The sequence below is a fragment of the Colobus angolensis genome, unplaced genomic scaffold (assembly GCF_000951035.1).
Source record: "Colobus angolensis palliatus isolate OR3802 unplaced genomic scaffold, Cang.pa_1.0 Scaffold90, whole genome shotgun sequence".
In the NCBI taxonomy this organism is placed as follows: Eukaryota; Metazoa; Chordata; class Mammalia; order Primates; family Cercopithecidae; genus Colobus; species Colobus angolensis.
The window spans coordinates 3,287,039-3,312,633 of NW_012122932.1; the positions used below are offsets into that span (position 1 = coordinate 3,287,039).

General features: G+C 43.1%; 1 protein-coding gene across 1 annotated transcript in view; it reads right to left on the bottom strand.

The window, feature by feature from the left end:
* Positions 1-334: 334 nt before the first annotated feature.
* Positions 335-25,595, bottom strand: part of SH3TC2 (SH3 domain and tetratricopeptide repeats 2) — a 60,197-nt gene continuing 34,936 nt past the window's right edge. The window contains exons 11-17 of the mRNA XM_011931521.1: positions 23,853-25,547; positions 23,565-23,745; positions 9,738-9,888; positions 7,420-7,542; positions 5,538-5,688; positions 3,252-3,448; positions 335-1,278 (exon numbers count right to left, since the gene is read on the bottom strand). Coding sequence (XP_011786911.1) covers positions 1,087-1,278; positions 3,252-3,448; positions 5,538-5,688; positions 7,420-7,542; positions 9,738-9,888; positions 23,565-23,745; positions 23,853-25,547 — 2,690 coding nt within the window. The 3' untranslated portion in view covers positions 335-1,086. The remainder of the gene's footprint in view (positions 1,279-3,251; positions 3,449-5,537; positions 5,689-7,419; positions 7,543-9,737; positions 9,889-23,564; positions 23,746-23,852; positions 25,548-25,595) is intronic.

Here is a 25,595-nt window from a genome sequence, read left to right on the forward strand (position 1 = left end):
TGCAAGCTCCGCCTCCCGGGTTTACGCCATTCTCCTGCCTCAGCCTCCGGAGTAGCTGGGACTACAGGCGCCCGCCACCTCGCCCGGCTAGTTTTTTGTATTTTTAGTAGAGACGGGGTTTCACCGTATTAGCCAGGATGGTCTCGATCTCCTGACCTCGTGATCCGCCCGTCTCGGCCTCCCAAAGTGCTGGGATTACAGGCTTGAGCCACCGCGCCCGGCCTGACACTGTCTCAAAAAAAAAAAAAAAAAATGACATGTCTTGGTATTCTCACCCATCCTTCAAGTCCTCCATCTCATCTGTCCCCATTGTGGATGAGACAAAATGTGTGTGTAAATGTAACTGGACAATATTTAATCATATATACTATTTATATGTAATTTATGCCGTAATTTTCTTAACACTCAATTTCTAAGCCTTGGCTCTTAGAAAGTTTCCCTGGAGCTTGTTATGTGGGAGCACAACCTTACGGCAGGAGGAAGATAGTGAATCCAAGTCGGGTTTCGTGCTATCCGTCTGGCCATTCTGAGACTGTGTCTTTTGAGCTAAGAGCCTGGTGAATTCTCTCCTGCCCATCCCTGTGAGCACGAGGAGTGATACACACTTTGGTTCTGAAGAAAGAAATGGAAAAAACTACAGGTTCCTCTGCTGGCAAGGGGAAGGGGTCTTTCCCTGAGAAAATTGGTGAAGAGCACAAATTCCAATCGGCTTGCCTTTGCACCAGTGCAGTGACTGATTTCCTCACTGGGGGAGGGAGGAAGTTTCCTGGAGGGCAAGATTCCCCATCTTCTCCAGAATTGTGTATGGAGAAAGTGCTTTTCAGAGGCTGTTTGTGTGGAAGGCAACAGTCAACTGGTAAAGACTCCAGATGCAAAGCTTGGAAACAGGAATTCTCATCGCTGCACCATCAAATCTTTCTGTGACCTGCAATGAGCCCCTCTCCTTCTAGACTTCATTCTTCTCATTGTAAAATGAGGGGACTGGGCCATGTAATGACTCAGGCCCTCCCAATAAGTATTTAAGAGCCTAGGGCAGTGGGGTCAGAGTCTGGCCATGCCAAATGTCCAGAGACAGGACAGCTTTTCTCAGAGGGCCAGGCCACCGCCACTCAGCCACCGCGCCCTCTCTGAGGAGCACCCAGAGGGGCTGCTGTGCCACAGGGGGCTCTGGCAGATGTTGTCCAGCCTGCTCCTAATGGTGTCCTGAAGCTCCTCGTCACCCAGCAGGACCGCTGCTGCCAGGGCCAGCAGGAAGTACTCAGTGGCATCATGGGCATCCTAACCCCATGGTGTGGGGCAAAGACAAGACAGCATTAGCAAACACTTCCAGGACAGGCTAGGAGGCTGTGCTGGCCCCTCTAGCTTTTTTTTTTTTTTTTGCCCAATATCCCATCCCCATCTCCTGAGTCCTTAGGGGAGCTCCTCTCTCCCTCCACTGTGGTCCTTGGAGCATTGCTAATCACAGTGCCCTGCACTCCAGGCACAGAGGTGGTCCCTTACTGAAGCTCAGCCAATCATGAAACATCATTGCCCTGGGCACAGTGCTTCAGGGATGTGTACATGACCCAAACTTGGCCTATATCTGCCACTCCCTGGGAGTTTCCACTGTGTCTCAATAAGGAAAAAGGTCCCTCTGAAGTGGCAGGTTCAGAGGTGGACTTAAACTCCCAGTAGCTATAAGGGGAAAAGGCCAAGAAAGGAAGCAAAGTAGAAACATACAGAGTCAAGGAATACAATGAGAGGTGGGGAAATCCCTGATGACAATTGAGAAACAGGATCCAGAGCTATCTGCAGTTAAATTTGTAGCTCAGCTTTCACATTCTTTGAGCCAATAAGTTGCCTTTTTTGCTTAAGAAAGTTTGAATTGAGTTTTTCCCTTTACAATCTATAGAGTTCTTGGTTGACATGATCAGATCACACACTTTGTCCATGAACCACTTTGTGGGAGATGTGGGGCAGAGGCAAGATGCCTCTTCGCCATCTTGAGGGTCCTTCACTAGCCCCTGGACCTCCCTGCTTGGTAAAGATGAGAAACAGATGCTTCTTTGGGTGAGACTCAAAAAGGCTGCCTGGTTTCCATTAACCCTCATAAATCAGTAATTAATTGAGGCCAGAAGCAAAGCCTGGCAAATAAGAAACGGACAGCAGAGCTGCCCTGAGGGTTCCCTGGGGGCCAAACACAGGACTGACTCAGAAACCACTATATTAAGAGATTAAGGGTTGTGCTTCAGGGGACAGGGACCTCTGGTAAAAGGAAGCCAAATCTAGGGACATAGTTTGAGGGTCAGGGTTGTAACAGAGACTTGCAACCAACACAACTCTAGAAGACACCAAAAAAATAAGAAGTTCTGGGATGGGCATGATGGCCTACTGCAACTGTAATCCCACCATTTTGGGAAGCTGAGGCTGGCAGATTGCTTGAGTCCAGCAGTTTGAGACCAGCCTAGGCAATATGACGAAACCCCATCTCTACAAAAAATACAAAAATTAGCCAGGTGTGGTTGCGCGCACCTGTGGTCCCAGCTTCTAAGGAGGCTGAAGTAGAAGGATTGCTTGAGTTCCAGATGCAGAGGCTGTAGTGAGCCAAGACTGAGCCATGCTACTCCAGCCTGGGCTACACAGCAAGACCCTGTCTCAAAAAAATAAAGCAAGCAAAAAAAGAAGTTCCAGATTCAGCAAGCAAGAGAAGCAGAGCTAAAGCCCTCTTAAGATCTAAGTATACTTAGTTTAAAGGCCCCATACCTCGTTATCTCAAACATGTTAATATGCACTCACATTTCTCATAAAATGTACTTTTACATTACTTTATAAGAAATGAGTTGCAGTTGACTAGTTGGTCTGTAACATTTTGTGGACATGCTCTTAAGTATTCATTTTGATCTTCATTTTAGACCTTAGAGTTGTTTTGGCATCTTGTATATTTCCATAGGCCCTTGAGAGACTCACAGGCAATGTGCCTATAGTATCTGACAGATAAAGCAGCCACAGACATGGTGGCAAGACAAGGAGAAAGAGGAACCATGGTCTATTCCTCAGCAAAGATGGGAGCACCTTTGAGGTCTTCAGCTGGGCTAACTGGAAAGAGCCTCCATGTCCCCTGTAAAGCCACTCCTCACCCTATGAGACAAGACTCCTCATCTTGGCACTCTGGTTTTCTCAGCTCCACCCCAAAGGCTCCTCATTGTCTTTGGGTCAGGAAGGAGAATGGTTGGGTAGTGGCTCTCAAGAAATCCTGAAAGTCTGGCTCTTACCTTCAGCTGGCAGAAGGTGAGTCGGCCCAGGCGATAATACACCTTGGCGTAGTACAGGGCCTCCTTGGGACTCTGCAGCCAGGGTGGACAGAGGGACAGGGTCTTCAGGTAGCAGTCCTCAGCCATCTCATACATGTGCAGGGAGTAGTACACTGTAGCCAGGCGGTGAAAGGCCACCAGCTCCTGCCTCCGATCTCCTAAGAATTGGAAGACTGAGAGAGATACCCTGCAGCCAACACTTTGCATCATTTGTTCACTCATTCATTCCATAAAACTTTTTGAAGGTCTATTAGATGTCAGGGACTGTGCTGGGGCATAGCGAATAAGACAGAAGAGGTGCCTGTACTCATAAAGCTTATTGTCTCACATGACAGACATTCCTTAAATAATCCCACAAAAAAATGTAACATTGCACGTGTCATAAATGCTACAAAAGAAAATGCAGGGCTCTATAAGAGTGACTTAGTAGAGGATGGGTGCCGGTCAAGGTTTCCTGGGGGTGATTCTCAGAAGAAAATTTTCTCCTTATTGCAGATGCTACTGTAATGCAGTATTCTGGGAAAGAATTCTTCTTAAACCCTTTTAATGGGACATGGTGACAAGTCTAGCTTGATGGAGTAGCTAAGAATTGCAATGAATAGCTGTGTATAATAAATGTCTTCCTCACACAAAAGTCTCTCTCTTCAGAGAGCTATCTTGGGTACCACCATGTAGCAGTCTCTCTTTGGCCCCGTTACCCACTGTCAGTCTCAGATAAGCTATAAACACCTGTTCACCCTTAAACTGTGCTTTAGAATGTTGGTTTCTAATGGGTCTATTACTTGTTGTTTGGTGGATTTGTTTTAATACAGAGCGACCTTTTACAGGGAACAAAGGCTTACAATCACGTCTTCGGAATATTTGCAAGGTGACTGTTGGATACCATCTAAAAACATCACTTTTAAGCTTCAAAGAGCCAAAAGCCAAAATTAAAAGAGAAAATCTTAGAGAGAGAAAATTCTCTGATATGGAAAAGTCAACCACAGGAGAAGTACATATAGAAAGGATACAAGCAGCCTCCCTTCAGCTCCCATCCAGTGACAGATAAAGAGTGCTCAGAGGAGCTGCCTGGAGCCTCCAAGGCCTTTCCTGAGATTAGCACACAGTCACTCAGATGAGACTTTATGCAATAAGGAAAAAGGTAGGGAAAAGACAGAAGGAGCTCTCAAGAGTGCAATTAGACACAACAAAGTCCAGTATCATCCACATCCAATGCCGTTGAAAATGCCCAGAAGTCCCTCCTGGAATCATCACAGAATATTCCATTTACCCTTACATCTAATCAAGACTTCTCTAATCAAACCTGCTTTTCTTCAAACACAAACACTCAAGATGAGGGGTTTTTAAATCTTTTTTATTCTGCCATTTATCTGTTCTGATGACTTTTTTTTTTTTTTTTTGAGATGGAGTCTTGCTCTGTCACCCAGGCTGGAGTGCAGTGGTGCAATCTCGGCTCACTGCAAGCTCCGACTCCCGGGTTCACACCATTCTCCTGCTTCAGCCTCCGGAGTAGCTGGGACTACAGGCATGCGCCACCATGCCCGGCTAATTGTTTGTACTTTTAGTAGAGACGGGGTTTCGCCATGTTAGCCAGAATGGTCTCCATCTACTGACGTCACGATCCGCCCGCCTCAGGCTCCCAAAGTGCTGAGATTACAGATGTGAGCCACCACACCCGGCCTCTGATGACTTTTATTGTTTACCACTAGCTTTTGACATAAACACAAGATATTCAGCTATGTTCTGAGTTAGGGTAATGGGAACCTGACCTTCATTTACATTTTAGCTTCTTGGGAAAATGCACTTTTGACTAAAAATTAACTAATTTAAAATTTAGGGCACAGTCCTTTTGCAATGGGAACATAGCCTACACAGAGAATAAAATACCATTTACTTTACACTTGGGAAACAACAGCAACTGTAATATAATAATTAGTGTGGCACAGGCAACACTTACCAAGGACTTACCACATACCCAGCATTGTGCTGTGGCCGTTACATGGATAATCACTGGTCTTCATAACAACTACCATGAGGCGGGCACTATTTTTAATCCTGATTTGGTGATGACAAGCTTGAGGCTTACAGAAGTTAGGCAGCTTACTTAACTAAGGTCTCCCTGACAGTTGGCCCTGGGATTTGAACCCACACAGTCTGACTCCAAAGCCTGTGCTGTTATTGCTTTGTTGTCTATCCTTGACTAGTCACCCCTCCCATTCAACACACCCGACAGTGAAGACCACCAACCTGTGACTGTGCTGAGCCTGGCGGCCAGGGTGGCAAATTCCAAAGCCTTCTCAAAGCCTTCGAGGCTGATCTGCAGCTCTGTCAGCTTGTTGAAAATCCGGAGCTCAGTTCTCACCGCCTTCAACCTCCTTGCTAAAGGAACAGCTCCAGCCTAAGAACAGAGGCCCAAGGAACCTTAGTCTAGCTAGGAATCATCAGTGCATACCATAGCTAGGAGGCTTCTCTTCTACAGGCAGGGGTTGGGGAATGGACTAAAACAACTAATTAATCCTCTGCTAAAGTCCCCCAAATCCTAAATTGGTCTTCACACTCATAAGGCTGGTAAGAGGACTTTAGAGATTCTCCAGTCTGGCATTTCCCCATCCTGGTATGAGAGATTGCTTTTGGTGGTGCTAGATTATTTTTAATGGCATATAGAACAAACGGGGATCAGCCATGTTTCCTTGTGTGCCTTTACTCAACTCTCTCCTGGTCCTTGCTCATGATGTTTTGCCCAGATCTTAAAGAAGTAGAGGGCATTAGGCCTCCTAAAATTGGGGAAACCTGGAGCAGAAAAGGGAAGTGGCTTTTCCCAAGGTCACTGGAAAGTCGTTCCCTTCTCAGCTGTGTGCTCTCAGCTGTGCATCCCTGTGGATAGCATCCATGGCGCTATCTATGAAGCACACTTGAGTACACACATAGTGTGGGAATATCTCAAAAAGTGGTCATTTCTATGTTTTTATTATGATAGAATTTTAGGCAAATCACTTCATCTTTCTGAAACTTAGCTTTCTCATCTACAAAATGTGTATGAAAATAAGCCCCTCAATAGTCAGAGAAGCGTTCCCTGTTCTTCCCCACCCCTAGCTCAGTGCCTGGCACAGACTGGGTGTTTGCTAACGTTTGATGACTGAATAAACAACTGAACAAATAAATAAATGAATAGCTGAATGAATAAAATTTTAGGATCAAATTAGATAATGAGAATTCCTAAACTTCAGTCAGTGATGAAAAACAATCACAATCTTTGACATATCCGCTTAATATCTGGACATTCATTTAATTTGTGTTATTCTTAACATCAACTCTTTTTCTTGCCTCATGCTTTGCAATACTATCTGTGAAATGATAGGTTTAATGAGCTCATATTATGTTTTTAATTTAAAAATATATATTTTTTTTTTGAGATGGAGTTTCGCCCTCGTTGCCCAGGCTGGAGTACAATGGTGCCATCTCGGCTCACTGCAACCTCCACCTCCCGGGTTCAAGTGATTCTCCTGCCTCAGTCTCCCAAGTAGCTGAGATTACAGGCAGGTGCCACCATGCCCAGCTAATTTTTGTATTTTTAGTAGAGACAGGGTTTCACTATGTTGGTCAGGCTGGTCTCGAACTCCTGACCTCAGGTGATCCGCCCACCTCAGCCTCCCAAAGTACTGGGATTACAGGCGTGAGCCACTGCGCCCGGCCTAAAAAAAATATTTTAATACATGCTTATTAAAAATATGATCAAACAAAAGCACTCATCTACATAACCCTTTAAATAATCTCCCACCGCACTCCCAGTAGTAAGTGGGAAACACTGGTAAACTCGAAAGTGTGCTGCAAACTGTAAAGTACCACGCACCCAAGAGTTTGGGATGGTCTTGAACTCCTGGACTCAATTATTTTGACGTATTATCCCAGGAAGGATAACTTATCAAGCCTGAGAATGACTAAGTTTATCAGAACCTTCCCTGAGCTCCCGCTAGATTGAAGAGAGGGTGAGTAGGTGGTCACTGGACAAGAAAGAGAAAAATGAAATACAAGCAAAAGAGGAGAAGAGGGACCCAGGCTGAAGTCCAGCCTGACCCTGCCCATGCCTGTGCCAGGACTTGTCTCAGCAAACCGCACAGCTTGGACTTACTCTGTAGTACTCTATCGCATGATGCCTGTGGCGGGTCCCATTGAAGAACACATCACCTGCTTCTTCATAAAGTTTGAGAGCCAGCATAGGCTCCTCTGACTTCAGGGCTGTCTGGATGGCTGCCTAGTGGGGACAGAGACAGCTGTTAAAGGCAGAGAGGAGGGCTTCCAGACCTCCACAGGACTGGCAGAGCTAAGATGCAGACCACCTAAATCAATTAATCCTCTGCTAAAGTCCCCCAAATCCTAAATTGGTCTTCACACTCATAAGGCTGGTAAGAGGACTTTAGAGATTCTCCAGTCTGGCATTTCCCCATCCTGGTATGAGAGATTGCTTTTGGTGGTGCTAGATTATTTTTAATGGCATATAGAAAAACATTTTGTTTTACCAGTTAAGTATTTATTTTAATGTGTTTTAGAAAAAAAGAAAAACTAATAGTGCATCCAACCTGCAACTTTAGATAGTATTGTGTAGAATAAGGCTAAGTGTAAAAAAAGCTACATTGATTTGATGTTGAGTCAAAGAAGAAGAAGTAAACAATGGTATAGATGGTACATGTATATAGCAAAACCATGAATTTAATATGTAAATAACTGAAACGGAAAAATAATGATCCAGTTCAACACCTTACACTTTCCAGATGGAGATAGTATGGCTCAGAAAGAAAACAGAACCTCCCCAGTTTCACGCCAATAGTCACTGGCAAACAAACGTTGGTGTCTTCCATCCCAATACCCTAGCCTCCAGAGCTTCTTTATCTCTAGCAAGCTATTTTGGATTACATCTACACCAAATGTACTAAGGAAGTTGAAGAGTAAAGAATATACCGCTGCATCTGCAGCACAGTTACAGGATCTCAAATAGCTTCAGGTCCAGAATGATTCACTTCCATGGAAATGACCCTGCACAACATCAGTTAGGTGGCAGCCTGGGATTGGGTGAGGCCTGGGACCCGTTCTGGCCAGTGAACATTTCATCGCTGGGGCAAGATGCTGCGGTTGCTGTGTTATTGCATGGGCAGCTACAGAGAGAGAGGGGGCCAGTGAGATGGAATCCTGGAGTCAGGACCATTAAAACAATGCACAATCGGAACAGTGCCCTCTGGGCTTCAGTCTCCCACAACATGAAAGGAAAAGACTGAATTGTCTCCTCTCCAGAACCGCTTTCAGCCCTTAAATCGCAAGGCAGATGGCATAAAGGCTGAGAGTGAAGGCTCTACGTCACACTGTGTGCAGTTCTCAGCTCCACCACTTACCAGCTGTATCACCTTGGGCAAATTACTCAGCCTCTCTGAGCTTCATCTGTAAAATGGAAATTATAATGGAAACTCCTACTGCATTTATAATGAGGGTTAAACTACATCATGCAAGTGAGGTGTTTAGCAAAGTCTCCCGTACATAGGATGCATGCAATCAGTGTTATGCAGCCATTATTAAGTCTCAGTAGAAGTGAATTTGTGCAAGTTTATGTGCTAGTATAAGGAGAAGTAAAGAGAGAAAACAAAGCATGGGAAAGAAACATAAATTGGTACGTTTTTGTAGACGGAATTAAACATCTTACATATCATCACAGTATTTAATGTCAATATTGTACAGATAGTAATAAAACACTAAAATATCATGTATTAAACATTTACTAAGTTCTGAGCACTTAATAAATGCTTACTATGCATTTACTACTATGCAAGTGAGATATATAAATTTTTGTTTTACTAATCCTTATGCTAAAAGACAGCATTCAGTTCCCCCATAAAGAAACTGAATCCCAGAGATGTCATATGGCAAGCCCAAAGTCACACAGTCAGTCCATATGTAATGGCCCTGGGATTTGACTCTAGGCTTTTCTCTCTTCAAAGCCTAAGCTTTTAACCACTACACTATACCACATCTCTGATATTAAAAGTATGCAAACCAACAAAAAAATAAGAGAATATTGTTAATACCCCACATACACACCAAACTTGCCTTAAACTGCAGCAAAACCCTGAAGTCAAGGTGTATGTTGAGCTTTTGAAAGACAGGTATAAGTAATGGGACAAGTGACGTTACAGGTGATATGTCAGTCTCCCCTCACATCCTCCCAGGGTGCACATGTATATATGGGTCTCAGCGACTGGCCCTTTGCTACCTGTACTCAGCTTGCCGGACCACCCTGGTTTCCACCATGTGTTCAGGGAGCACCCCAGTGCTGACCCTCTCTCCATGGGCTTAGGGTGAACATCATTCCTCTCTGGTTCCAGCTGGTCGATTTGGAGGGTACAGCTGCCTCCCCATATGACCCAAGTCAACAACTCCCAGAGAGCTCTGCAGGAGGCCTACCTGCAGGTACAGCTCCACCAGCTCGTCTTCCTGCATGAGGTAGTGGAGTCGCCCCGCACCAAGCCAGGCCTCGGCAGCCTTGTCTCTCTCCCCCAGGTCAATGAAGATACGCAGGCTCTCCTTGATGCATGTTAGTGACCTCCTGAGAGACCTGGGGACAGACATGAACTTGTGAGGTGCTAGGGCTCAAAGGGCCTTCAGGGTCCACTCAGCACAGAATGAAACAGAAGCTCCGAGTGGGAACAGCCATGTCCTACATCACACAGGGAGGTGGGCCTGACTGAATCCCAGCTCTACCCCAATCAGCTGTGTGACTTTGAGAAAGTACAGGATCCTTCCTGCTTTGGTTTGCTTACCTGTAAAACAGGCCTGTAATTGTGCCCACCTGAGCAGATTGTTGTGAGGATTAAATGAGATAAAACTAGAGTGCTTAGAACAGTGCCTATTACGTCCTTGGCAGCTGATGAATGTTTAAAAATCACTTATAATTATTGTTATTACTGATGCATGGTCCATCAACCCTTTGACTGCTCTATAACCTTTTTTGGTGTTATGTTATTGCAATGGTTTGTCTCTGTCCCCACCCAAATCTCATCTTGAATTGTAGCTCCCATAATCCCCACATGTTGTAGGAGGGAGGTAATTGAATCATGGGGCCATTACCCCCATGCTGCTGTTCTCATGATAGTGAGTCTCACGAGATCTGAAGGTTGTATAAAAGGCAGTTCCCTTGCCATTTAAGATGTGCCTTTACTCTGCCTTTGCCTTCAGCCATGATTGTGAGGCCTCCCCAGCCATATGGAACTGTGAGTCCATTAAACATCCTTTCCTTTATAGATTACCCAGTCTCAGGTATGTCTTTATTAGCAGTATGAGAATGACCTATTACAGTTACTAACACAAAGTAGACACCAAACGCATACCTATTGAGTGAATGCATGAATGAGTGACAACAGTGGTAACTTTAAGTCATCAAAAAGATTTTGATGCTTTGTTTGTAAAGAAAATCAAAGCAGGGTGAAAGTTTTAACAGGTTGCTGCTTAACGGGTGTCCTTTAATTATTTGGAAAATTATATTTTGTAGAAAACTCTCCCTCCACGACAATGGAGGGATCAATGAAGAAATGAGACATAGGTAATATATTTTCTCATAGACGATTCAGTATTCAAAAACAATGAAAGAACACTGTGCATCATCCAGACAGTAGTTCTCAGTCCCAGCAACAACTAGAGTCACCTGGAAGCATTTTAAACTGGTACACTGCCACACTCTTTCCCAGTGTGTTGCAACGTCGTGATAGCCTGAGCACCGGGCTCTCAGAATATGGCTCAGGCACAAGCACTGTATCTAAGTTCTCCATGTAATTCTGTCGTGCAGTTTGGCTTGAGACTTGCCAATCTAGTCCAATATTCTTATTTTATAGAAGAAACAAGCCCAGAAATTGGAAATAACTTACATATGTTTGCACAGCACATTAGGGGAAGATCCAAGGCCAGAACTCCCTCTGAGTAGCAGCCTAGGACTCGTCCCATAACACTCATATTTCCCAAAACATGATTTGTGGCCCACCTGCATCAGCATTTCTTAGGGACCTTATTCAAAGCACAGAACCCCCACCCCAGAACTACCTCAGACTGACTGAAAAAGATTCATTACAGTTAAAATCCAGGAACCTGAATTCCTAAGACACACCCAGGTTACACTCCTGCACAGCGAAGTTTGAGAACCACTGCAGCAAACCATGCAACTCTTCCCAGAAACACTGATCATCATCAACCACGTCTGTGGACACTTAAGTAGAAAGTCCTCAACAAACGTGGTTACCACTTGATCACAGACCTCTCAGCCGCCAGGCCCCTTTGTGCACCATGAGGGAAACAAGCATTGCCCTCAACTCCTAAGGCCCAGATCCTTATTAGCAATGAGGCAGCTGTTGGCCTTCTGGAGAGAGTGCCAGGCATTTGGCCCTTGTAAGAAATAGAAAGAAAAAACTCAAACTTTCTCTTCTGCCCTGCTTTTAACATGAGATTTATTGACATCCCAGATGGGCCCTGGCCACCCTTTAACAGGTTTTAAAATGTGAAACTTCCTCTGAGAATGCAATGAGATGAAAAACTCCACACCATGCTGCAGTGATCACCAACCTCCTCGGCTCAGCTACAGTAACCACAGGCATCTTTCACTGTAGGAAGCCCTGCCTTTCTCTCCCCACTTTGTACCCTGCAAACTCAAGCCAGGTTCAGATTCAGCAGGCCTGGCCTCCACAGCTCTCCTCACTCTCACTAGAGCAGTTGATGAGGATAAGACCCATAAATCTCATCCTCATCCTATTTCCTGCTCTGTTTTTTTATATTACCATTTACTGTCCTGGGATGCCCTTGGGCTACTATAGTTGTTTTCTCCAGACCTTCAGGGAACAAGATTTAGGTTATTATAGACAGGCCAACTGACAGAGCCAGCATTTGCTTCTTGTACTTTCTCCCTCTGAGTTCATTATGACTGTGGAAGAGAGGAGATCTCTATTTCTTTCCAAGAAACACCCCATCAGGGGAAGGCAAAACTTACTGAGACCTGGTGGCTCACACAGCACCATTGAGACGCCTTGCAAATGGAAGATTTTCCAAAGGCACTGCCTCTCACCAAGACTTGCACATGATCTATGATCTCCAGTAAGAAACAAGTGCTTTTGTGGTCTAAAACTGGGCAGTAGTCCAGCTTCCTTGGTTCCTTCCTATCACCACTCACCCCCATTACTTTACATCTGCCAGTGGCCAAGCAGTGTCACCTACCAGTTGAGCACCAGATGGCCCCGCATGCCAATTCCTCCAGCCACCACCCACAGACTCTAGGTTTGGTTTGGCTTCCAAAGCCAAAGAAGCAAGGAGCACTGCTGGTGGGCCAGCACTGCGTCAGCCTTGTGTACTTCTGGGTCTCCTGTGCCTGTGTTCCAGCATGTTATCTCCTCTCCTTTCCAGTCTTGACTCATCTCTTTCTCTCATTTTTCCTGTCCTCAAGTTCAGTCTCTGGGGCTAAGTCTTTGTTTCTTCTTCCCTGCCTGAACATCAGCCACGAGCCCATGGCCAAGTGACCCCAATACACCTGCATTTCCAGACTTCCTCTTACCACCCTCTGCTGGGGCTTCCCAGATCCCTGCCCTGCCTGGATGAGTCTGTCTGATCTCTGTCCAAAGCCCAACCTCTGCTAATTGGTCTTGTCCTGTTTTTATGATAAAGATGGCCAAAAACTGAGGGCTGACTCTGTGTGAGGCGTTGGGTATATACTTTCAGTAGGCGTTTTCTCATTTTATCCCCACAGAAACCCCAAGCCATTAGAATTCTGTCAATTTTGCAAATAAAGAAATCCAGTTGGATGTTGTTGTTTTGATTTGTCTTTTGAAACGTATCTAAGTTTTCCTGCACGTTTCCAAAGCCTTATTTTGAGCTCTCAGCTGTTTTGTCTTCTAATAGTAACAATGGCAGTATTATTACCGGACATCTATTGAGCACTTAGTGTTACTAGGTACTTTACATGCAAAATCTCATGTAATCATCACAACAGCTCCAAGAGATCAGTACTATTATTACATTCATTTTACTAATAGAAAAAAAATAAGACTTGGTAAGAGTAACTATCTTGGACCAAGTAATAAACCCTGTTTAAACCAGGATCTAACTCTCAGAGTCTGACCCAGACCCTTACATTTACACCCTCAAGCAGGGCCTAATTTCTGGCTCAGATATCAGCACTTGGGAAGACTTGTTTCATTTACCACTTTAAAGATCCTGACATTTTAAAAGACATAAGCTATTTTAAAACTTGAACAAAGTTTCCTCATGTGTGAAACTGGGGTGGTAGTGTACATTATAGCCTTGTGATCAGATGAAGACATTTCAGGAAAAGCAATTGTCTCCTTATTTACAACAAAAATGAGGAAAGAATTGCTTCTGTGTTAGGGATTAACATATTAATTATATTTTTTAAAACATAGGACTTTTTTCAGTTCCAGAAAAATAAGAAGCATAAATATAAGAATAGAAGCCAGGAGCAATGGCTGCTAGGCTACTGTTGTATTCACATGCACAGAATTAATCATTATTTTGAGAGGACCTATTATACACAAGGCATCCCTTCTTTCTAAAAATAATAATATGCACATCCTTTGTGGCACTTACCACAATTTATATGATACCTTTAGTGGCTATTTATACGTTTATTTTCTGTACTATTCTGTTATTGTGAGCTCAGGAACTATTATCACCCTTGTTCAGTTTTTAGCACAGTGCCTGGGCGATAGTAAATGCTCAGTAAATATTTGTTGAATTGATTTAATAGATTTAATAGAGCCACAGAGTTCTCATGGACCCCATCTGGCTCAGTTCTATGGCCAGTCTGTGTTTTGTCACCTCAAGACAGAAGATAAGACTCCCTAAGATCCCTCCCATTGAGAGATTGCAAACCTTTATCAAACTAAATTCTGTAGTTGTCCCCTGGAAGGCAGAGAAGGCATGATCCTGCAGATATTACACAAAGGGAAAGAAAAGTGTCCCAGAGTAAAAATCTGAAGGCTGGGACAAAGTTTTCAATATCTACCTGTGCCCCACCCCCACAACCACCCTTCTCCCCAACACACACACACCATAACCCACTTCTAAACCCTAGAGAAAATCTTTCAAACAAGAGAAATTAAAATCAGTAAAAAGGCAGCATGAGATCGTAAAATTGAGAAGTCAAGGATCTGAGCTGGTACCAATGAAACCAAGTGGTGAAATTGTCTGGACCCTCTGTGGCAGGCAGGGGACAGACTGATGACAAACGAGGTCCCTCCATACAATTCTACAAGGTTGCACTCTATAGCCTTCAATGCCCATTTCTTTTGTCTCAGGCAAAAATTATTGGCTGGGTGGACAGAATACATAGAGTGCTTAAGACTATGCATTTTAGATCAGGAGTTGTTAAACTATGGTCCATGAGCCAAATACAGCTTTCAATCTGCTTTTGTAAATAAAGTTTTATTGGAACACAGCCACATTTATTCATTTATGTATTACCTATTTTCATACTACAACTGCAGAGTGGAGTACTTGTGGCAGAGATCATATGGCCCACAAGGCCTAAAACACTTACTATATGATTCTTTATTTAAAAAGCTTGCTAACCCTGCTCTAGATTCACACTGTTTTAATATCAATGCCTGCTGGGAAGCCTCGTGCAAGTTGTTTGGCTTCTTTAATTCTCAATTTCCACAATTCTGTCTACTTCACAGGGTGGTCCTGAGATTTACATATGGCTTAGCAAACAATGCATGCTCACTGAAGGCTATTATGGCCATCATTTTCACCACGGATGTTCACTGTACAGTCTGGATGCCCACTGCAACCCCCCGCCCCCATGCCCACCAACCTCCATATCTCCTTCTAGGGAAGAAGTTGAGTCTTCGTTGCACCTATATTAGTCCATTTTCCCACTATTGATAAAGACATACCCAAGACTGGGTAAATGATAAAGAAAAAGACGTTTAATGGACTCTCAGTTCCATATGTCTGGGAAGGCCTCACAATCATGGCAGAAGGTGAAAGGCATGTCTTACATGGCAGAAGGCAAGAGAGAGAATGAAAGCCAAGCAAAAGGGGTTTCCTGTTATAAAATCATCAGATCTCATGAGACTTATTCACTACCACGAGAAGAGTATGGGGGAAACCACGCCATGACTCAATTACCTACCACCAGGTCCCTCCCACAACACATGGGAATTATGTGAGCAACAATTCGAGATAAGATTTGGGTGGGGGACACAGCCAAACCATGTCACTACCCATAGCCAACTGATCACCAAAACCTGTCTGTTAAATCTACAGAATGTCTTTCAAATGTGTCCTGACCTCTCCATGCCTACTGCTATTCCCTCCACCTAAAACCTAGCCTTCTCCACTTTTCAAAATATTACTTATCCTTCAAGGGCCTCCTCAAATGCTACTGCCTTGATAAAGTCTTCCCTGACAGATCACCCCCATCCTTTGCTTGAAAGCATTGTCTCCTTTCTCTCCAAACCTGCCCCTACAGAAGCCTGCCGCTTCTTCCAATGAACATTTCCTGCCTTTGCTTGCTGTGGCTTTGAGCTTTGTGAGAATGCAAATCCCTAGAGGGGAATTTAGTTGAAGAAATCTGTCCATTACATCAAGACCCACTTAATAAATTCCTCCTAAGCAATCTGTGCCAGGAAAAAAATTGCTCCAACAGATACATGTGTTTATGTTCTTTTGTCAGACAGTGAGAACCTCATACAGCTTTCCCCTTTTTACTCAGCTACCAGGAAGCTTAGTGCTAATTTACAGTAACCACCCCCAGGTACATAGAAACACCCATTTATCTGCATCTGTAGTTGGTCTTTGTTCTTTTATATTTTTTTTAAGTGTTCTGTAGGAGAAGGTGATTTACACATGCTAAATAAATACAGCATTACAGCATGTTTTCTTCGTTGAACTGGCCATTCTGCAAAGGGACAATGACCTTATGTGTACAGGGGTTTCCTCTAACACCTAAAGTATTTCCCAATCTTCCATTCAGTATCACTCATATTAGTGGTAAAGCAAAAGTGGATATTTATTTCCTCCCAATTGTACAAATAGTAATCTTGGAGTTTAAAACTATAAACTATTCAAATTAAAAATCCTAATCTAGATCAATTTACAGAACAATGGAGTAAAAATTTCCAAAAATTTACTCCTCCATAAAAGCAGTGAGAGCAGGCAAAAATTATCTAAATAAAATTTTTCAGAACTCTGGATATTAACCAAAGGTTTGCAAGGAGTGTTTATTCAGGAAAACGGCTGAATCTTGTTATGAAAGTGAGCTTCATTGCTTTTCAACTTGCCTTAGAGACATCTTGCTTGTCCCTAGCTCTGTGGTACACTTAAAAACCAACAGCCTCACAATAATGGTAGCTGGAAAAACCAGCAACCTAGCAACCACTGAAGGAGACAATAAGCTTGAAATCCCCCAAAGTTCCATCCCCAGGGAACTGTTACTGTTTGATCTGTTTGGAAGTTCCCTGGAAGCCTCTGCTCACAGGGCTTGTTTTCATTTAACCTCACTCAGAGCTCACTCAGCGAAGAACAGCCTTTTCCCTGAGGCATATGTCAAAAATAATCAGCAGCAATTGTTTAATATGGTCACTGCCTTAGGTGGTGAAAACATTTGGAGCAAACAAGAAAAGGTAAAAAAAAAACAACACACACACGAGAGGAAAAGTTGGGAAATGAGATGTCCATAAAAAGTTTTAAAAGTTCTAACATATTCCTGGGAATCTAGAAGACCCACATGCATGTGCAGGGCTGTGGGCATGACCAGGAAATGGCTAAGATTTTTATTTTTTTAAAAAAAGCTAATTATTACCCCAGAGTAACCATTAAGAAAATAACTGAAAGAAATACAGGATAAGAAATAACAAGGAAATTTAAATAATATACAAGAAAAAATCTATTTAACATAAAAGAATGCAGTAATGGAGAAACCGAAAAACAAAAAGATATAAGCTATTAATATAGAGAAAAAATAGCAAAACTGCAGACATGAATCCTGTCTTACCTGTAATTAAATGTAAATGTATTAAGCACTCTAGTTAAAAGACAAACATTGAAGAATAGAGAGGAAAGAAAATGTTTCTACTATATGCTGCCTACAAGAGACATACTTTAGATTCAAAGATACAAATAAACTAAAAGTATAGACCATGTTAACAGTAATCAAAGAGAGCTAGGGTGGCTATGCTAATATCAGATAAAAAGATCAAAATTGTAATTAAAGACAATGAAGGGCATTTTATAATGATAATAGACTCAATCCATCAGAAAGGCATAATTATAAACATACATGCAGCACCTAATAACAATGCCCCAAAATACATGTAGAAAAAGCTGACAGAATAGAAGGGAGAAATAGACAACTCAACAATAATTAGAGATTTTAATAACACACTTTCAATAATGGATAGAAGAACTAGACATAAGAACAACAAGGAAATTTAAAAATTTAATTAGACCTAAAAGATATTTATAGACTACAGCAAACAACAACAGAATATACATTCTTCTCAAGTTTACATGGAACATCCTTCAGAATAGACCATATGTTGGGCCACCTAACAAATCTCAGCAAATGTAAAAAGAATAAAATCATACAAAGTTTGTTTTACCACCACAATGAAATGAAATTAGAAATCAGTAACAGAAGGAAATTTGGAAAATTCACAAATATGTGAAAATTAAACAACATACTCCTAAATAACCAGTGAACTGAAGAAGAATCACAAAGGATATTAGAAACTACTTTCAGATGAATGACAATAAACACAGCATACTGAAATATATAAAATGGCATAGGCACAAAACTCAGAGGAACATTTATGGCTGTAAATGCTTATATTAAAAGAGAAAAAGATCTCAAATCAATAACCTAATATTCCACCATAAGACACTACACAAAAAGAACAAAGTAAACCCAAAGCAAACAGAGGAAATGAAATAATAAAGATGAGAGCAAAAATACATGATATAGAGAATAGAAAAAAATCAATAAAGCCAAAATTTAATTAGTTTAAAAAAAATTTTTTTTTTTTTTTGAGGCAGAGTCTCACTCTGTCACCCAGGCTGGAGTGCAGTGGCTGAATCTCAGCTCACTGCAAGCTCCGCCTCCCAGGTTTACGCTATTCTCCTGCCTCAGCCTCCCGTGTAGCTAGGACTACAGGCACCCGCCACCTCGCCTGGCTAGTTTTTTGTATTTTTTAGTAGAGATGGGGTTTCACCGGATTAGCCAGGATGGTCTCGATCTCCTGAACTCATGATCCACCCGTCTAGGCCTCCCAAAGTGCTGGGATTTTAAAAAATTTTTTTAATGACAGAACTTTGGGTAGTCTGATCAAGAATAAAAAGAGAGAAGAGTCTCAGGAATTAAAGTGGACAATACTACCAACTTTATAGAAATTATAAAAAGATTATAAAAGAATGCTATGAATAATTGTATACCAACAAATTAGTTAATTTAGATGAAATGGACAAATACCAAGAAAGACAAAAACTACGAAAACCGCTCCAGAAGAAATAGAAAATCTAAACAAACCTATAACAACTAACAATATTGAATTAGCAATTTTCAAAAACAAAACAAAAAAACTCCTTACAAAGGTAAGTCAAGACTTAGAAGTCTTCGTTGGTGAATTTCATCAAATGCTTAAAGGAGAATTAACACCAATCCTTCACAAACTCTTTCAAGAAATTGAAAAGGAAAGAATATTTCCCAACTCATTCTATGAGGGATCAAGAAGTGAAAAGACAACCCATGGGCTGGGAAAAAAATTTGTAAATCATATATCTGATAAGGGACTCGTATCCAGAATATATAAAGAATTTTTACAACTCAAAAATCAAAAGACAAACAACCCAATTTAAAAAATGGACAAGTGAATAGACATTTCTCCAAAGATACGCAAAGGGCCAGAAGCACATGAAATGATGCTTAATATCTTTAGTCATTAGGAAAATGTAAGTCAAAACCACAATGAGATACAGTTTCACTCCCGCTAGGATGACTAAAATTTAAAAAGACAGACACTAACAAGTGGTGGTGAAGATGGGAGACATTGAACCCTTATGCATTGCTAATGGGAATGAAAAATAGTGCAGCCACTTTTAAAAACAACCTAGCAGGTCCCCAAAAGTTTAAATACAGAATTATGGTGTGACTCCGTAATTTTCCTCCTAGGTCTACCCAAGAGAAATGAAAATACTTCTTCACACAAAAATTTGTTCATGAATGTTCACAACAGCATTATTCATAATAGTCACAAAGCAGAAGCAATTCAAATGTCCATCAACTGATGAAGGAATGAACAAATGTGGCATATCAGTACAACAAAATATTATTCAGCCATAAAAAGTAATGAAGTATTGATACATGTGACAACATGGATGAACCTTGAAAACACTATGCTAAGTGAAAGAAGCCAGACACAAAAGGACAAATACTGTATGATTCCATTTATGTCAAATGTCCAGAATAGGCAAATCCATAGAGACAGAAAGTAGATTAGTGGTTTCCAGGGTTGGAGCGAGGTTGGGTAATGAAGAGTGACGGCTGATGGGTACAGGCTTTCTTTCAGGGGCCATGAAAATGTTCTGAAATCTGATAGTGGTGATATTCACAACTGTGTGAAGATACTGAAAACTAAATCACACACTTCAAAAGGCTGAATTTTATGGTGTGTAATTAAACCTCAATAAAACTGTTAGTAAGTAGTTCCAGATCCAGCTGAATTCAGGAAACTCTTTTATAAAATTTTTGAATAGTCAGTCTCTGTTTGAATACTTGTAAAGGCAACAAGCTCACTCTAACATAGGGCAGACTGCTCTGTTTGTGGGTATTTGGATTGTTTTTTCTAACCACTGAATTCCCCAATACCTACCACAGTGCCTGACACAATGGAAGGGCTCCCATAGTGTGATAAAATGTTGGACTGACATTTCACAGTGATATTTTTAAATGAAAAAAAGCAAGTAAGAGAACAATATATTATGTAATAGAAATTTTATCTTGATTCCATTTATGTAACTAAAACATGTGCATATTATATTTAATATATCTAATATTTATTTAAGATAGAAAATATGTATCATATATAATCCTTAATATGCATGAAATATTCCTTCATGGGTATTTAAAAATCTTTAAGTAGTTACTTCAGGAAAGTATCAAGGAAAGGGAAATTGGAAGGGAACCTTTATTTTTCACCTATAACCTTCAATACTAGTGTAATCTTTTTTTGTTTGTTTTTTTTTTTTTGAGACACAGTCTCACTCTGTCACCCAGGCTGGAGTGCTGTGGTGTGACTGTGGCTTGCTGCAACCTCCACCTCCCAGGTTCAAGCAATTCTCCTGCCTCTGCCTCCCAAGTAGCTGGGATTACAGGCACCCACCACCATGTCCGGCTAACTTTTTTGTATTTTTAGTAGAGACAGGGTTTCACCATGTTGACCAGGCTGGTTTTGAACTCCTGATCTCAAGTGATCCACCTGCCTCAGCTTGGTTAAAAAGGTGTAATGCTTTGTAACCTTAAGCAACTACATAATTTTAGAAAAAACTATGTTCCTCCTGAAGTAGAATATCAAATCTCTGATATTCTACTTCACTATATGTAATTTGATTCTTTATCAGAGGAGAATCCCTAAGAAAAGACACACCGTGTTCTGTGGCTAATACTGTATAGGCCAGTGTTCTCAAAGGGCTGTTGGAATGGGCAGCTGAGGTTCCACTCATGGCACTGTGACTACTGTGCTGGTCACTAAAGACCAAAGAGCCTGCCTCCAAGCTGCAAACACCTTTCTTTCCTTACCTGAGCCCTAAGCAAAGGAACCATGGACTCCCCCACACAAAGCTCCACCATTCTCCATCATAATCATCAGTAGCCATGTCAGCATATAGCTTCAGCTCAAGGGCTGTGAGCTAGTGGACTAAGTTACTCACTAATGACTTGGCTACTCCAAACACACATGCACCATATGTCTCTTCTGTGCCAAGCTCTGTGCTAGACATAATGTCGGTCCACAAGACCTTCTGAACATACTACAAAGTCTTTCAAACCCTAAAAGCTGAGGTCTCTGATTTCAAAGGCACCCTAGAAAGCCCACAACTTTAAGAATCTGCACCAAAAATTCAGTACACTTTGGAAGCAGCAGGAATTCTAGTATGAATATTCAGTGTCAGAATAGCATAACTAGCTGGTCCCAAACTCAACGTTTTATACCTGGAAGGTACCTGATTCAACTTATCTTTACAGACAGAAGGAGACCAAGAAGAAAAGTGACTTATTTAAGGACATGTTAATTAGGTCATGGCACGATCGGGTTTTCTGGCCCCTAATCCAGTTTTGGTTGCTCTTCTGCCAGCTCTGTGGCTTCTGACTCCCTTCAGTAACTTCTTGGGCCATCTGTAGACCCATCACTGACCTCCTCTCCATCACCCCCATCACATCAGGACAGTGATTCTGCGTCCTGTCTTAACTAAGTCCTCCGTGGTCCATGCTAACAGCATCCAGGGCCTTCTCTCTGGCTTCCCCCTTAATATTTCAGTGGGTTTAGGCATCTGGAGTGGAGAGCTGGTGAGTAAAGGATGGCAGTGGGGTAGGTGATGTCTGGGAATATTTAAGACTGAGTTTTCCCAGTAGCCAGAGGTGCCAATAGCCTGACACATATTTGGCACTCTTGCTCCTGTTCCTTAGAATCCAACTTTTCTGGAGCCCAGTCCTACAATACCTCACCATGAGCATATGACTATGTCATCTCAATAGGTAATTCAAGCCTGCCTTCTGGATCTTCTCCAGAAGCATTCAGACTCCTAGGGTGTCCTAGAATGAAAGCAGCGTGGAGCTGGGGCCTCCTGACTCCTCACATGCTGCATGGATCCAAAGCTTCCTCCCTGGGACTGAAGGCAAAGACAGCAGGAGGTTTGGAGGATACCTGATTCTTGTAAGAGAGGGAAAGAATGAAGGAAAGTGAGAGGGAGACAGACTGGAGGAGAAAGAGAAGGGAGAGTGGAATTCATTATCTGATTATTCCTTATCTGATTGTCCAGGTGCACACAGTTACCATGTTGCTTAGAAATGCAAAAAAAAAAAAAAATTTTTCGTTTAATTATCTTCTCCTCAACCACCTCTCTCTCTGCTTAACAGTAGCAAATTTACAAACTATTCTGAATGCTGTATTTTAGAAGTCATCTATAATTATGAATGCAATCCTGCAAGGCAAATCTGTTGCAAAGTGAACTTGAAGATCTTGCAAACCATGCAGGATTTAATGGAATCAATTTAAGGCTTGTTACAAAGCAGAACTTCAGTCTGCCCACTGGCAAATGAGGATGAAGCAGCATTAGACCAGTAAAGAAACAATGAAGAGAAAATCAACAGAAGATGGCAAAATCTGCAAGTGATAATAATGTGAATACCAAAGGGTTAAAGGAGGCATTTGGGTTAAACTGTTAACTTTTGATTTCTTTTTTTAAAAAATGAGGATTTTTAAGGTAGTGCTAAAAAATCAATCACAAAACAAAGAATGCCCCACTGTGCTGTTACATAATTTTGTGAGCACAATTAAGCCAAAAAGTCAACACTCCTTTTATTCCATGTTTATTCTAAGACTTAATGCATAGTTGAAATTATAATCTAAATATTCTTAACTAAAAGGTGAAAACACACTTCATTTCATAATCTACAATTTCATTTTAAAGGTAAGTTCCCAATAAAAGTTTTTTTTACCATGACATTTTACACCCCTGCTTTCAGTGGGGGTGTCCTTTCTTTAAAACCAATTGCCCTCGGTAATGAAGACCTCCTGAAGGTTCCTCTGTCCTTGGTATTACTGCCACTTCTCTGAATTATGCACCTTCAGCCATGATGCCGTGATAGGGATCGGGTTATAGAAACACACAAGTAATGGTGGCATAGTTAACATTACTGAGACCTACCTATGTATCAGGCACAATTATGAGTGTTTTATGAGCATTAACTCACTTATTCTTCATAATAACACTGTAAGATAGATGCCATTATTATCCTCCTTTGGCTGATGAGGAAACTGAGACATGGAGAAATTAAACAGTTTACCCAAGGCCACACCACTAATAAGTGATGGATGCACTGTGGTGGCTGCAGAGCCCTTGCTCTTTTGCACAATGCCCCTCCTATACCGTGTACATTTGGACTTGGCTGCCTGTGGGAAAGAACACTGCTTCTCCCTAAGGAGGGAAAGCTACTTCGAGGACAGTTCCTGAGCCCTGACTCACCTGGCGGTGTTGAGGTTCCGATAAAGCTGCCCTAGGGACTCCAGCAGCCTCCCTTCCATCTCCCGGTCCCTGAGTTGCTGAGCCAGGGCCAGCCAGTGCTCGTGGTAGGTGATACATGCCTCAGGATTTGGGGACACAGAGCTGTAGAAATGGCAGAGGGATTTGGTGGCCTGAAGCTGACCTGAACACAAAGCAGGAACATGAATGAGATGACTTGTGATAGGAAACAGACAAAACTTGCTCCAACAGTTTTCTCTATGGCTTCCCAGCAGCATGGGACATACTTACTCTTTAGGTGTCGATGCCTTAAGCCAAACAGCAACGCCATTTCATAACAAAGAAGGCCGTGGGTCAGCTGGTGTCCAGACACCAGAACTTGGGCCAACCAGAGAAACACCTGTACTAATTCCATGTCTGTCTCCTTACTGGCCTGAAGTTCACAATAGAGTCGTACAGTCTGCAGGAGATAGTTTCTGGCTGGATTCTGAGGCCAGGACTTAAGGCTCAGGTGGCCAAGATTGGCCATAGCCACTGCCTGGTTACGCACATCTCCCACCTCCTGGGCTCTGTTCAAGGCCCGAAGATAGCTCTTGGCTGCCCTGTTCACCCGGCCTTCACCTTGGAGTGCAAGTCCCAGGAGATTATAGACGACTCCCCTTTGAGTGAGACTCTCTGTCTCCTTCAGGGAGCATAGCAGTGGCTCAAGCACATCCAAAGCCTTCTTGGCCTGGCTGGCTAAGAGATAGGCCCATGCCAGGCAGAGAGAAGACTCAAAGGATTCCTGCTCACCGAGAAGCTGCCCTAGCACCAAGGCCTGGCTCAGGTAGCGGATGGCACCATCAGGAGACCTGTGCTGGAGGTACACTTTGGAAAGGATGAGACACAGGGCCCTCTGGGTGCTCCGGTCTGCTAGTTCCTCACAGGCAGCCAGGGCCTGTCTGAGCATTGGGCAGGCCAAGGCAGAAACTTCACCCCAGCCTGGGGAGGGAATGCCAAGGAGCTTGGTTGTGTTCTGGAGGACCAGGTGGACCTGCCAAATAGGAAGAGACATCCCTTGGGCACTCTGGATACCATGTTGCTGGACAGAGGCCACTGCAAGGTGTGGAAGATATTTCTTGTCATATAGAAAACTCAGAACACTAGCCACAGCCTCAGAGGCAGGAGGGTGTCCAGAGAGGAGCTGCAGGCGCTCGGCGAAGGGCAGGACTTCCTCGTGCCGGCCTAGGCTCAGGAGCAAGCGGATGGCCAGAAAGCAGGCCCTGGCCTCCAGCGGGCTGCTGCCCACCACAATCCCCTGGCGCAACACGTAGGCCACCACGTCAAGTTCATGCTTGGCACTAGACTCACGGTCAGGCAGGCAGGCCAGCAGGGCACCTGCCTTTTCCAGCAGGGTGGAGCCTTTATGTCTCAGCCTCTGCTTCAGGTAGATGGCAGCCAAATTGATGTACAGAGCGGCCACCAAGGATAGGTCCTCAAATGCTCCATTGAGAATGTGGATGGCCTCCTCAAAGTACACCCTGGCCTGAGAGAGTTTGACCTTCCTGACGCTCAGCCGGCCCAGGAGGAAGCAGAGCCGGGCATGGGCCCAGGTCATGTGGCTCTTCTTGGCCCACTTTCTTGATGCCTCCAGGTAGGCCACAAACTCATCCTCCTCAGAGAAACTATAAAAGGAAGAAGTAAGGAAAGAGAAGGAGAAGTCATAGAGACTCTTAAAGTGGTCGGCATAACCCTCATGATCCAGAAAAGCCAATATGGGGGTGAAGTTCTCAGCCTCCTCCTCCTGACCAGTGCTTAGGTCCATGAGCAGTTCCGGGTCATCAAGGTCATCGGGCTCCGGCAGGTGATAGCTGTCTGAGGTGGCTGAGAGGAGCTCCTCCTCTGGGCTGGAGTCCTCAGAGCTGCTGGACTGTCTGGAGCCCACAGCCTGATGCTCCTCCCAGGCTCTGCCAGGCCTGACCTCCTTGAAGCCTTCGGGCTGGGATGCTGTAAGGACAGGCAAAGTTGAGCAACCTTGGGCACCTCCACCTAAGG